Below are 14,851 nucleotides of genomic sequence, written 5' to 3'. Positions count from 1 at the left end.
CCTGGTGTGATTAGCATTAGCAGGACAGAAAAAGTGTGGCTGGGGCATCTGTGCTTTTGTAAGTGTAAGGAAAAGAAGCTGTCGGGGCGATATGGGCCTCTAGAAGCTAGTTACTGGGTCCCCTTATGTGTATGCTGTACTTTCGCACAGTGTGCCTCACAGGAGCCAAGGGTAGCATTTGGGAGACAAGGAAAGGCAATAACAATAAAACCCAAAACAAATTAATTGTGAAACAGGCTATTTCTTTCCCCCACACACACACACTTGATATTTTCTTGTTTCAGATCCAAGTCGCTTTCAAGACAGTTGGAGGCTTTCCGATGGCTTTGTAGCTGCAGAAGCTAAAATTATATTACCTCACCGAGCCAGATCCAGGTATTTATGGTGAAAAGGCTTAACTTGTAGTGCCACTTTTTCCATCAGTATTGGAATGTAAAATACAGCCTTTCGGAGTGATTTTAAACTCCTGTGGGTTTTTTATTACTATAAGCTGCTTTGGGAGTCAGTTTATGGCCCAAAAGAAAGCTAAAATGAATGAAGAGCTGATTTTTTTTTCTTGTTGCATATTTATCTAGACCTGACCTCATGGACAATTACTTGGCGCTCGTTCTCTCGGCTTTCATTACAAATGGACTCTTAGAAGTAAGTCGAGAGTTTTAATTTGAACAATGAATGTTTAATACTGGTTTATTGTGGGGCCTTCTGTCAGGCAGCATCAGTGGAATGGTTATTGCAGACGTTCATGTCTTAATTCCTTCAGGGCCTGGTTGAAGTGATCACAAGCAGCAACGACCACATATCTGTCAGAGCAACCATCTTACTGGGTGAACTTTTGCATATGGTAAGATTTTTGTTGTTGTTCAGTCGCACAGTAAGATAGGACCTTTTTTAAAAAAAACGTTGTTTGTTCCGTTCTTTACTCTGGAATTCATTTTAAGGTTGGGCTTCATTTCCATTGACTGGAGGCAAGAGAATAATTTTTAAAGGAATAGTTGAGGAAGGGTGCTGTTGCATCTGGGCCTTCTCTGCTTGCGTTATGGTGCTTGGGGTTAATGGTGATGTCTGGATCTTTGTAATACAAGCACACCGGTCAAGAGTACAGGCCAGTCTTACAGTTTAAAAGCTTCTTTAGTTAGAATAATGAGCTGATCAGTTATGTTACTTATTGCATTTCTGCAGGCTGTTTGTCTTTTCTTAGAAAAGACCGGCTGCATAGCTTCAGTAACGGGATAATGAACTGAAAATATCTGTTAGGGATGATTTTTTTAAAAAAACAGATTTGGTTCAGGTGTGAATTGAAGCCAGGATTTGCCACTTAAAGAATGAGCCTGGGAGCCTGTGGCTCACACTCTCTTCCCCGTCTACATAACAAAATAATTATTTCCAGGTTTTGCAAAAAACTGCATCTTGCTATTATTGCAGACTGTGGTTTGCCCTTGTTTTGTACGCCAGTTTCCTAATCTGGAAATAAACCATTGTTTGGAATCCTGGTTTACTTGGAAATAATTATTTTCGTCACACATGGGAGCGACGAGATCACACAACCCCACACTTCTTCCAGAGCTATTTGTGCAGCAGCTAACCACAGTTTACAGGTATTAGTGATGTTACAAGTAATACCCAAGTCTACAGTAAATACAGGAAATTAGAAGGAATGATGCTTCTACTTCATTTTCAGATTCAGGATTTCCTCTTCATTGAGATTTTGTATTAACCTGGTTTTGTGTGAGAAGTTATTTGGTTTTCCCATAACTCTGTATTCAGTTCAGCTTAACTGTGTCTTCAGTGTCTGGGGGACTTGGGTTCCATTTGAAAAATCAAAATCTGTAAAGCTGCTTCTATTTTTCAGGCAAACACCATTCTTCCTCATTGTCACAGCCACCACTTACATTGCTTACCAACTTTAATGAATATGGCAGCTTCTTTTGACATTGAAAAGGAGAAACGACTGTAAGCATACTTTTATTAAAAATAAAATACATGCAGTGCTAAGTTGGAGACTGATTTGCACATTGAATGGACACTTCTATAAAGCCTGTCTTTTTGCAGTATGTAATTTACCTCAATTCATGTTTTTAAAAGCTTACATATTTGGTAATGTATCCTCAGTACGTAGCTTGGGGAACAGTGCATCGAAATATGTTCTAAAACTGAATGTCATGTATTTTTTCCTGCTAAGAGCCTTCCTCTAGAGAAGGACCTTTGCATGCTGCTGAACCAGGTGGTGGGCTTCAGTGCCTTGTATGAAATGTTCCCAGTATAAAGTAGCATAAATGGGTATAGGAAATGGAGAAAGATGGGAACATGAGCTAACTCTCCTCGCTCCCATTTCCTGAAGGTAGCCTGTTGTTAGCAAGAAAAAGTATACCTTATACTGCACCCATTTCCTTTCCAAAGTAATGGGTGGCTTCAAAGAACTTTGCTATTAGCATTTTCTATAGTAAGTAGTTTATCAACCCATCTACAGGAAGGCATTTCAAAGCCCTTCTGCAGTTCAAAGAATGGGTAAAAAGAGGAGGATGAAGACCAAAGTTATATACACATGTGAGTTTAGGGATGGGACTGTGGCTCAGTTAGTGTCTCAGGTAGTAAGTGGAGGGAAATATCATTCTCTCCTGCAGATCATGAGTAGGCAATATTGAGTAAGAGTGGACAACATTGAGTGAAATGGAGCCATATAATTTGATTTCATATAAAACAGCTTCATGTTCCTAAACATTGAAAAGAACTAAGGGCTGTTCTGATGGACCTAACTTTGTATACCACCCTAAAATCATTGTAGAAGGGGTGGGATAAAAAGCAAACAAAGTAAAGGTGATCTAGGTGTATAAATCACTATAAACTGAAATACTCCTGGACTGTCTGTATTTCAGATAATTAGGGCTTACCTATGTGTTCCATTGGGAAACATGGTTGGATCTCACTGCATGTGCTTAAAGGCAGTTGTGGGAAGTGGGCTTGATTCATATTGGGACTGTATTGCAAAGTTGAGGGAACTTGTTTGTCCTTTATCTTTTTCTAGCCCACTAGCAAAGACGTGTTTTCTGAGAATGTGCTGCTAGAAGGTTCAGCAGCTTCAAGAGTAAAAAAAAATAACACCCCCCCCCCAATGTCTATGATACAATAGCCTTCTAATTTTGAAACTTTGGTTTACACCGTGAAGTTTGCCAGGCCTTGCATGAAAGGAAAGGAACTGCTGAATCCAATTTTTAAGAAATCAAACCAGCAAGTGTACAGGTTCAGAGATGAAGAACAATATTTAAAAAACAACCTGAGAGGAATAATTATTTTTGAACGATCCAGGTGCTGTAAGATTTAATTCTTGCCACACACACTCAAGAGCAGCATTAACTGCAAGCACCAATATTTCTTTTCCTCTTTGGTGCTTTACAAGGCAATTTTTATGGATAGCATCCATAGACCGAGATTGTGGAGTTTATACTGCAATGCTAATGAATTTTCCTGTTATGAACATTTCCCCTTGGTAGACGAGCCAGCGCCGCACTGAATTGCTTAAAACGCTTTCACGAAATGAAAAAACGAGGACCTAAGCCATACAGCCTTCATCTAGATCACATTGTTCAGAAAGCCATGTCAACACATCAGAAAAGGGATCAATATCGTGTGCAGAAGGATATCTTTATTTTAAAGGTAGAGTAGTTATCCTGAAATGGGCGTTGTCAGACTGTTAACGTACGGGTTTTCTAAAAATTTGACACTCTGTTTCACCTGAATGAGTTCCTATGTTGCTTAGAATTCTGACCTTAATTGAAAAAGTCTAATACAGAGGTGTCAAACTCATTTGTTATGAGTGCCAGATCTGACATAAATGTCACTTTGTTGGGCTGGGCCCTGTGTGCCAAAAAACGTAATGTCAGGTACTGGAAATGGAAACTGTATAAAGGACAGCAGCTGGTAAGCTCTGAGTTGATGTATCCTCACTGAAAGGGCCCATGGGGTGGGAGGGGGGTGCAGAGGAAAACCCACATAGGCAGGTTGGAGAGGCAGCAGTGCAGCACAGGACAGATGCTCCCATGATGCTTGATTGCTACAGAGGAGGTTGTTCTGCCATGCTGAAGCCACAATGGAGTGGCTCCACCCACTCCCTCCCTTGCATTAGTTGCTTGTGGGCTGCATAAGCGCCCTGGATGGGCTGGTTCCGGCCCCCGGGCCTTATGTTTGACTCCCCTGGTCTAGTATATAATGAAAAACAGAGGGGGTTGTGTCTGTTTATTACAAATTTTGATGTGTCTTGCGGTTCTGTTTCTAAAAAAATAATGAGGCATATGTTTGGTGGTTATTGGCTTATGAAAATCTAGCCTGCATATTTGTACATTCTGGCAAGGAGCTTACCTTGCAGCAAAATGCATTTTCACACACACACACACACCTTTTGCTCTGTTACAGGACACAGAAGAAGCACTGGCAACAAACCTTAGAGATAGTCAAGTTCTTCTCCACAAAGAGAACCTTGATTGGAATTGGAATCTGATAGGGACCATACTTAAGGTAAGCAGCGAAGTAATATAATAATTCAGCCTTTTTTAAGTTAGAAGAATACAGTGAAATAAAAGAAGGTGGTCTACAATTGCCTCACAACTATAAGCCAGTTGTAGTTGAACAGGTCTAAACAAAGACATTTAGAGGGTTTTTATATAAATATGTTATGACTGAGTGCCATGCAGTCCGTAATTAGACTGGATGTAAACTAGTATGCAGAAATGCCCTTGTTAGAGCAACTTATCAAGGACTGGTGTATAGCTTACAAAATTTTATATCTGTTGTTTTCTAGTGGCCAAATGTAAATCTAAGGAACTTTAAAGATGAACAGTTACACAGGTACGTAGATACTGGGTAGATCTCCGTAAAGAAAAACCAGATTCAGAACATATTTCAGTATGTTTTGGGAAATAACGGCATGTTCCTAAACTTTAAAACCATGATGACAGTGTGTTAGATGCTGATATCTGAGTTGGAATAAACGTGAAGACAGTTGTTTCTGTTTGGGAAAAAACTATTTATACAAAAGGGAAGCAAACTATTTTAAAGAGTGCTTAGTAGTCAGCTGTATCCTCGTAGCAGAGATTGCATTTTGAGAAAGTAAATTTGGATCTTCTTCATAGTCTCAATGAAGTAGGATTTTCAGCACATAGCTATTTAGATCTGGAAGGAAGCTCATCCATGCAGTCTGATACTTATGCCAGAAACTGTGGGTGTAGATGAAAGAGAAAGGGCAATAAAACAGGCTGTGAGTTATCAGGTCACAAATTATGGGCAGCCTGAGCACTGACAGCCAATCTTAGCGTGTTGCAGCAAAAGTAGACTTGCATTACTTGAAAAGCGAGCATCATTTCAGTATAAACTCCCTTGGATTACAGCCGGCTCTCTCAGATGCTATGAGCAGTATGTAGATTAAAGATTATCGAGTTTGTGAGCTTCCGCCTGACAAAGATGATAAGGTTTAGGTGATCCTTTGCTCTGGTCTAATCTAGCAAGAGAGTTCTTACTGACTGTGGCAGAAATTTAAAGATTCAGCTTTCCTTTTCCCACATGGACAGTGATGCTAAGGAAAATTATTACATCCTGAATCCATACATTTTTGTAGCCTTGTGTTAAGCTAAGGGCCTGGTTATTATCCAAGGCTTGCTTTAAGTTCCATGGTTTTCTGTACCAGCTTAATAAGTTAAAAGGTTTTATCCATTCAGAAGCGCCCATTCTCTCTTACTGCTAATACTCTTACCCTCTTACTGCTTTAACTGTGAGACTGAGAGCAAGTAGCTGCATTCTTTCCCTCCTCTGGAATGAACTCAGGTTACGGTTATCATGGGCAACAAACATAGCATTGTTTATTTCAGTGACTCAGAGCCATTAGTGCCAATTAGTTCATTGCTGTCAATATGACCAACCAGCATCTTTTCACTGCTTTTTTCCGGTTCTGTTCTTTGTGAATGTGCAGGCTCTAAGCTGGGGCAAAATAACATTGTTCCTACAAATGCACATGATTTAGCATCCATATGTTTGAAGCCGTTATGTGGTACAGTAATGATTCAGTCATAGTGCAGGGACTTGGGGGGGGGAAGGGTGTTCCAACTTTTAAAATAAGTCTCTCCAGAAGTGAGTGAAGGCTACAGGGTGTGCTACTTTGACACTCTCACCACACACACCCGTTGGAGGGACTGTCATTTCTCCAGTCTCTGCTTTACAGATTTAGTTGGATACAAACAAGTTTGAGGCTGGAGGAATGAAGAAAGTTGCTCTTTCCAGCTGCCCCACATTTCTTTAAGAAGCACTGCTTTGTGTGGTCCTTATCACGTCTGTATGACTTCAGTTTAACTTCTGAAATTCACAATGTGCAAATAGGTTTGAATGAACTTGTTTTAGGGCCCTACATCATGCCAGTATAGTTAGTGGCACTTTCCTTATAGCCCCAGTGTAATAGTTCTGTTTCTCAAGTTTTCTTTGAGCTTGAGCCAGAAGAGAAAGTGGGGATATAAATAACTTAATAAAAAAATAAACTTTGCTCACTGGAGTGATAGGTGGGGTAGGATCCACCCCATTGCCTTATATCCATTTTGTTAATTTGTATTAATTTCTCATGTAGCGCGCTCTCTCTCTCTCTCTCTCTCTCTCTCTTAGATCATTCATACATTCTTTGTTTCCTTGCTTTTCTAATTTGGCCTTTCTTGAGAAAGTTCTTCTTACCTTTTCTCGCAGTTACAGTTCTGAATAACCTGGGTAACTCGGGTGTTTCTATGTATTTATAAATGATAAATTTAGTATAATTTTGAGAGCAAAATTACTTGACTCTCGACATGCTCACATGGGAAAACCAGCTCTTCTGGCCAGTGATGTGTGCAGTTGTCTGAAATACACATTGATAAGCACTTACTTCTTCTATTTAATGCAGATTTGTTCGACGACTGCTCTATTTCTACAAGCCCAGTAGCAAATTGTATGCCAACCTGGATCTGGATTTTCCCAAGTCAAAACAACTCACAGTTGTAGGTTGTCAGTTTACTGAATTTCTTCTTGAATCTGAAGAGGTAAGTTGGATGTTGTTGAGTTCCAGCTGCTAACTAGAGCTAAAGTATTATTTTGGGAAGGAGCATGTTCTAGAAGGTTCCAGTCCGTAAATATATAAAAGTCATATGGGTTTTATAATATTTATTGTTACAGTTGTGGGCAAAGACAGTAGGCAGGAAAAAGTGATGTGGAATACACCAGAAAGGGCCCTAAAACATTAAATTACATTAATAAAATAAGCAACATTGTGTTCTATTTCCTGGCGGGTTGGTCTGTTTACAAAACAGAGAACCTGATGGGAGAGGAAAGTACCAGAAGGTGTGAGATCCCTTTGGCAGAAACCTGTTTTTGAGCAGCTTCACCTGCCACTGTTAGCTCTGACAGAACTTGGACTGCCCAAGGGTTGTTTACAGTTTTGACTGCTGTAATCCCCATGGGAATGAGTTACAGTTTTTCAGGATCATTTGAGGCCAGCATCATTGCTGACCTCGCCACATTTTTCCTGTGGATGAATTCCTAATGAAAGTCCACAGCTTTTTTTTTCAAAAAGCTGTTTTGTGTGTCGTATTCAAGTTTGAATGTTTCTTCTATAATATATAACTTAACTGTCTTTGGATAATCCATTGTATACATTGTTCTTGAATTTATGGATGAAATGTTTTAGACGTTCTCACATGTTCCAGTAGCCCAAAGTTTGCCTGTGGTGTAATTTACTTTGATACTGGTCTGTTTAAGCATTGTTTATCTCTTGTATCTTGAGAGAGGTAGAAATGGATGTCCTTTTTTTACAGTCTGAGGCGAGGAGGGTGCAAAATAAACTAAAACTGTTGCTTTCCTGTTACTTTTAATCAGGATGGTCAAGGCTACCTTGAGGAGTTAGTAAAAGATATTGTACAGTGGCTCAATTCTTCCTCTGGAATGAAACCAGAACGAAGTCTCCAAAACAATGGGTTACTTAACACTCTCAGCCAGCACTACTTCTTATTTTTTGGTACACTCTCCTGCCATCCCCATGGAGTGAAAATGCTTGAAAAGTGTAACGTATTTCAGTGGTGAGTACCATTCTCCATTATGAAACTGTCTTAAAGAGCTCAGGTCCCCCCCCCCCATTCTGCATTACATTTCTCTAGATCTACAGTTATTCGACATCTTCTTTTCCCCTGCATCCGCTCCCCAATCCCAAAGCAGTAGAGCTAAGTGGTTAGTAAGCACTTTCCTTAAAAGGAAAAGTGTTAGTAATGTTTAGATTTTACTTGTAAAGGTAGGATTCCAGACAAACAGGGTATGCAAATGTCATTAAAGTTATTTGAGTCCCTTTGAGCCATTTATATTGCTTCTGTTCTGTGGACTATATAATGACCTACAAGAATCCAAAATGCAGAACTGTTTTACGAAAGTGATAGTCCAGCTTTAAAAGAAACACAACTGAAATATTCTGTGGCTTGGATCCTATCTAGCATGAGCAGAAAGCTCTCACTTCCCCACTTCCAGTGTTCCCTCTAAGTTGAGTTAGTGTGAGCTAGCTCACAGTTTTTTAACCTCTGGCTCACACATTTTTGTCTTAGCTCAGTAAGGATGGCTTTAGAGCAAACTAATTGATGCAGCAGCCAAATCGCTCGCTCACAACTTTAATGCCAGTAGCTCACAAAGTAGATTTTTTGCTCACAAGACTCCACAGCTTAGAGGGAACATTCCCCCTCCTGTTTCAGTTGTGCCTCCTAAAAGTGGGCTGCCCCTCTGAGCACTGGCGTGGGGGGGGGAGAAGTGGGAGAATCAACCCCCCCCCCAAAAAAAGCCATTCTGCATGTGGGAGTGTCTTCTGCATGCAAATAATGAGGTCAGGATCCACTCTGTAATATTTTCCTGAGTCAACATTTGGTAATTATAAAACACCTGTAAGATAAGTGCATTGTAGTTTTCAGCAGAAGCTTTTACTATGGAAAAGAATTAATTATGACTCAATTTTGTTTCTCTTGCTACAGTCACAATATAATAATTGATACATCCTCAGGTACAAGTGCAAGGTACATAGGCAAACAAGGGAGTTCCTTGCCCCAAGGAGATTTCATTCTAAATTGTGAGAGAGAACAGATGGAGGGTGTGTTAAAATCAGTCCCATTAACATACGGATTTACATTCTTAACTCCCATTCAGGTTTAGCATCTGAACGTGGCTTATGTGTATAAATGTATGCATCTCTTAACAGGGATTCCAGCCAAGTTTAATTGTGTTCAACTTGTTTTCAGCCTCCTTAATCTTTGCTCTTTGAAGAACCAAGATCACTTACTAAAACTGACGGTATCTAGTTTGGACTACAGCAGGGATGGATTAGCAAGGGTCATCCTCTCCAAAATCCTAACGGCAGCTACTGATGTAAGTGACAGGAAAGTTATACATGCTTACCTACAGAACAATATATAAGTATGGTTGGATTTATTCATGCTTTCACTATGCACTATATTGGATAGAGTGGGACTGAACCAGGAAAACCCATGATGTGATCGTTACTCATGAAACTGTCTGAGTGACCATGAGCCAGTTTCTTTATTCCCACGTAGCCACGTAGCTTATGGGGTAACCCACTCACTGTCAGCCTAACCTATTTCTCAAGCTTATTGTAAGGGTAGAATAAGGAGCTCCTCGAAGGAATAGTGAGATAAAATGTAATAACATTGCGTTATGTTCAACCCTGGAAACTCAATGCACACATTGAGTTCCATGTATTTTTTATAACTGTACATTCAGAAATAAAAATTTCTTGCCTTCCCTCAGCATGTAAACACTTTGCAGAGACAGACTTTAGGAGAACACACAATTCTGGTCCAGAAGCTTAAGCTTCCATTTAAAGAACAGAATTTCTGACCCTTATAGTTCAACATGCTGGGATTTAAAATTTATGGAGCACAAATAGCCTAAAAGCTGGGTGTGATTTGGGTTTGCCGTTGATTTCAGTAGCTTATCAATGTCTGTGGTTTTGTGTCTGTGTGAGTTCTCATGTGCCCATTTCTGTTTATCTAATATCCCCCTCCCTTGTAGAGCTGCAGATTGTACGCCACAAAGCATTTAAGGGTACTGCTGAGAGCCAATGTAGAATTCTTCAGTAACTGGGGGATTGAATTACTAGTCACTCAGCTGCATGACAAAAACAAAGCTATCTCCTCTGAAGCTCTTGATATTCTTGATGAGGCATGTGAAGACAAGGTGAGAATCTTCAGTTCTGTTGTGCACTCTTTGTAAAATGCACGCTGTTTCTGTTCAGTTCATTAAGAAATAAGCACACATTGTGTTTTATCTCATCAACCATGAATGGAAGGAGTTCATGAAGCTGATATTTCTCTCTTCATTGGGGGTTGGGGGGGTCAACACTCCTCTTGCACAAGTGGGGGGGCTGGCAGAAGACTCCTTCCTCCAGTGTTTGCTCCTCAGCAATAAAGTGATGGACAAGGATCTGGGAGATCTAGGGTTGCCATTCCCCTGGTGGTGGCAGGGAAACCCCCCCCCCCGATTATTGGGGCTTCGACACGCTGCCAGCCAACTGTCTGGTGGGCGAAGCCCCAACCCCAAACTGGCGTAGTGACATCACTTGGAAGTCGTCATCATGTTGGGGATGTTGCGTTGGAATGCCCTGATATTTGGACGGACTCTGTGGTTTTGAGGCAAAAAAACCCCATAGAGTTTGCCCAAATACTTCCAAGTGATGTCATCATGTCGGGGATGTTGCATGACGTCCCTGCCCACCACCCAACACCCCCCCCCCAAGTCCCCTGCTCCAGCCAAGGTAAGACCTGGCAACTTTGGAAGATCCCCCATGTGCCATGAAACTCACTAGGTGACCATGGACCAGTCACACACTCAGCCTCTCCAGATTGCTGTGAGGAGGATGGGAGATGGATATCTGCTTCACTTATCTCTTTGGAGAAGGGGCGGGATAAAATTGTACTAAATAAATCTCACCAGATCCCCAGGGAGCTCTGACTCTGAACAGCCGCCTTACAGAAGACACAGGCAAGAGATCTATTCTGCAGCAATGCCTTCCATTGACAGTTCATAGGACGCAGCACTCTTATCTTTTGTGTTCAATGGTGATTCTGTTTTGCATGTTGATATAAAAGTTTTATATTACTTGGCTCCTGTAAGATGTGCTGTGTTTTGTGCTGGTGACTTTTCCTAAGTGTGGTTGCAAAAGGGCTGGCAACTCAAGAGTAAGTCTTAATTCACAAATCAATTTTTTTTCAAGGGCAGATTATTTCAAAATAAGAGACTACATGCAGATATTTTTGTCTGATGTGCTCCAAAATGAATTCCAGACTTATTGTAACAAATTTTTACACTTCTGAACATTTTTCCTCCTTTTTTTTTTCCTTAGGCCAACCTTCATGCCCTCATCCAAATGAAACCAGCGCTGTCTCACCTTGGGGACAAGGGTTTACTTCTGCTGTTAAGGTTGATACATTATGAAGTATGGCATTTCCAAATTAATAAATCACTGATCAGTGTTCATATTTATAAAACAGTGTATCTCTTTTTTTAAAGATTTCTATCAATTCCAAAAGGGTTTTCCTATCTCAATGAACGAGGATATGTGACAAAACAAATGGAGAAATGGCAGAAGGTACTTTTTAAAACAAATTAACATGTTTTGTAGAACTCATATAAATGTATTTCTTCCCACTTCTGTAGGTTAGCTTTTACTCTGCCAGGGTGCTCCAAGGCACAGTGTAACATCTTGCCTTACCAGCCATTGTGACTGGTGGTGGTGAAGTGTTGATTCAATGATGGGGGTGAATATGTTGATTCGATAGTGGTGGTGAATATGTTGATTCGAAAGGTCCTTTTTTGAGTTGGAATAGCACTTCTGACATCTGCAGTAGTGCCTTGGTAATGATAAAAATAGGAAGAAAGTTCTCAGCTCACAGCAGACTGCTGTACATGAGAACAAAGTATCAGGAATATTGCTCTGACGGACAATTTCATTACCTCCTTAGGAATACAATTTAAAATATGTTGAGTTGATAGAGGAGCAACTCAATGAAGCACTTACCACATACCGCAAACCTGTTGATGGTGATAATTACGTTCGCCGGAGCAACCAAAGGTAGGCAAAGACTAAGAATCTTTTATTTTTTTGTGTATTTTCTGTATCTGTATGTACATGTGTGTGTGCCTGGAAGTCATGATTGACTTCTGGCAACCCCTAATGGGGCTTGGATGTTTCAGAGAGGTGGCTTGCTATTGCCTGCCTCTGCCTCCCAACCCTGGTATTCTTTGGAGGTCTCCCATCCAAGTACTTGCCAGGGTCGGCCCTGCTTAGCTGCCGAGATCTGATGAGACTGAGCTTGCCGGGGCTATCCAGGTCAGGGCAAAGACTGACACCATTGAGTAAGTTGTTAAAACAAACAAACAATGGCTACAGAAAATGAAATAACTGTTGGCATTTTTGAGAAATTGTTATAATTAATTCTGTGAAATCAAACCATTTTTCTTTCTGCCAGATTACAACGGCCACATGTCTATCTGCCAGTTCACCTTTATGGTCAGCTGGTACACCACAAAACAGGATGCCATTTGTTGGAAGCTCAGGTAAGGAACTTTAATTTAGTTCATTCATAATCAAGTTAGCACTACATACCCTTTTAGAATTTATTTTAGCATCCTTGATATGAGTATTATTGATTTGGATGGCTTGACGTTTACTCGTTAAGCCCCATAAGGAAAGAAAACAGGATATCATCGTTGAGTGTATTTGGCTTTAGTAAGCAGTTTTACTACCACATCTGCTTTAACCTATAACTTAATGCATTTTAAAATCCTTTCTCCTACATTTGAAACCAGTAAATGAATGTCTCCTAGTCTACTTGCAACTGTGTGAGATCGGTGAAGTTTCACAGAACCATGGGTGGAAATTCCTTCTGAGTTCTGGAGTGCCACAGTGTTAACTCAGTGGGGGGGGGGAGAATCAGGAGTGGTTCACTTTAGTCATGGCCATCCATTCTTACATGGAAGCCGTAGAATTTTCATCTTAAGGTTTTCCCAAATAATGTTGGGATGCAATTTGAAAGAAGAGAGTCCCAAAGCTGGCAAGGGATTGCACAGCCATTACAAAATCTTTGGGAAACAAACCTTCCCCAGCAGTTCAGAATGATGAAGCAGGAGGGGGGGAAAGGATAAGAATGCAGCTCTTTTCCCCCTCACACTTTTGCTTTTCTAACATCTGAATCACTTTTAGTTTCTGGAGCACATGCTGTGCTTCACAGGGCATGACTCAGAAACGACACCTGGAACTTTATATAAAAAGTGCAGAAACGGGGAGTAATTAGCCTAGTCATGACTCCCTCACCAATTTCCATGCTGCTGTGATTGTTCAGGAGCATGTATCTCACCCATATGTATCATCTTACTTTCCCATGCCTGACCTGCCATGCAGAATATATGAGAAACAATTGTGTGAAAATACTGTTGAAAAAAATGTGAACAAACTCTCAGATTTATTGTTAAAGATGTAGGTAGTCGATTTTGTAATGTCCAAGACAAGGCTCCACTTAGCTTCACATTTTAGGGCTCCCAGCTGTGTTAATTTCTATTTTTAAAAAATTCATTGAATTGAAGAAAAACCAGGCATTATCTAATTTCACTCTATTCATAGTTACTAATATTCATGAAATGAGAAAAACTGTTTACATACCAAGTAAATCAGTCGTTTCAGACATCCTTCTCCAGTTTCACCAGCAGTCTTTTTTGATTTAGTTGCTACTACTCTTGATTTGAACGATTAGCTTTTTTAGAATGTGTTCAGGTTAGTAGCCATGTTGGTCTGAAGCAGCAGAACAAAGGTGGTTGTTATACTGAAAGCAGTAAAAAGAGTAGCCTATTTGTATTTTGTTTCAGTTGCTTATTTATGTCGAAAAAAGTAACTGAAATTATAAATAACACAGAACTAATAACATTGAGGTACTTTTCCCCCCCTTTAGAGTATTGTTCCTGACCTGAGTTACACGGTTCGTTCCCCTATGCTGGATAAATGGGAAGGGATTAAGCAGTTGAAGGCTGCTCTCTGGGCACTGGTTAGTTAAAAAAAAACCTCTACCAGGGTTTTCTATTTTTATATAACTATAAACGTAAGTGAGTATATGTACTGATCTATTTGTTCTTGGAATGTTGTCTGTTAAATGGCCACTTTTGAGTTTTATATACCATTTGCCATAGCTTATGGAAATTTTTAATACAAGAGAGATATTGGGGCAGGGAGAATCTGTTTTGGAAAACAAATAATTGGGTCCTTTGGTACATCTTCTCCCTTCTCTATATTGACAGGCAATTTGATTTTGAGTCATGTCATCGTAAAGCAAATCTAAATCTTTTAATTTCTGCATGAGCTGTAGCAGAATTTATTTTGAGATTAGGAAAGTTTGTAAGGGAACGATGATACTGGATAGAAAGTCAGTATCTGTGCAGAACATGATTCAAACTCTAAGCCTCACCTCCTCATATTGTATTCTATTGTACTTTTTATCAGTATCTCCACAGTCAGCTTAGTCTCAGGCAGTGTTCCCGCTAAGCTGCGCTAGGGGGTGATGGCGCACAAAGTTTTAGTTGGCTGCTGACAGGTTTCAGCATCCTGTCCACGAACCTTTTTTTCTCTCCATTGGAAACAATGGAGGATGGGGGAACCTCCTTCTGGGGCCCATAGAATTGGACCCCATGGTCCAATCTTTTTGAAACTTGGAGGGTTTTTTGAGGAGAGGCACCAGCAGCTATGCTGAAAATTTGATGCCTCTACCTAAAAAAAAAACAACCTCCCCAGAGCCCCAGATACCCCCAGATCAATTCT

The 14,851-nt window shown here is 40.3% G+C and overlaps 1 protein-coding gene across 1 annotated transcript in view; it reads left to right on the top strand.

The window, feature by feature from the left end:
* RICTOR (RPTOR independent companion of MTOR, complex 2) overlaps positions 1 to 14,851 on the top strand; it is a 37,072-nt gene that overhangs the window by 7,834 nt on the left and 14,387 nt on the right. The window contains exons 6-21 of the mRNA XM_015420163.1: positions 285 to 375; positions 576 to 642; positions 761 to 841; positions 1,850 to 1,950; positions 3,489 to 3,651; positions 4,408 to 4,509; positions 4,793 to 4,839; positions 6,908 to 7,043; positions 7,876 to 8,075; positions 9,270 to 9,396; positions 10,060 to 10,224; positions 11,390 to 11,466; positions 11,557 to 11,635; positions 12,009 to 12,118; positions 12,516 to 12,603; positions 13,992 to 14,084. Of these exons, the coding sequence (XP_015275649.1) occupies positions 285 to 375; positions 576 to 642; positions 761 to 841; positions 1,850 to 1,950; positions 3,489 to 3,651; positions 4,408 to 4,509; positions 4,793 to 4,839; positions 6,908 to 7,043; positions 7,876 to 8,075; positions 9,270 to 9,396; positions 10,060 to 10,224; positions 11,390 to 11,466; positions 11,557 to 11,635; positions 12,009 to 12,118; positions 12,516 to 12,603; positions 13,992 to 14,084 (1,727 nt within the window). The remainder of the gene's footprint in view (positions 1 to 284; positions 376 to 575; positions 643 to 760; positions 842 to 1,849; positions 1,951 to 3,488; positions 3,652 to 4,407; positions 4,510 to 4,792; positions 4,840 to 6,907; positions 7,044 to 7,875; positions 8,076 to 9,269; positions 9,397 to 10,059; positions 10,225 to 11,389; positions 11,467 to 11,556; positions 11,636 to 12,008; positions 12,119 to 12,515; positions 12,604 to 13,991; positions 14,085 to 14,851) is intronic.

The sequence above is a fragment of the Gekko japonicus genome, unplaced genomic scaffold (genome assembly GCF_001447785.1).
Source record: "Gekko japonicus isolate JY-2015 unplaced genomic scaffold, Gekko_japonicus_V1.1 scaffold86, whole genome shotgun sequence".
Taxonomy (NCBI): domain Eukaryota; kingdom Metazoa; phylum Chordata; class Lepidosauria; order Squamata; family Gekkonidae; genus Gekko; species Gekko japonicus.
This window is presented reverse-complemented; position numbering and strand designations above follow the sequence as displayed.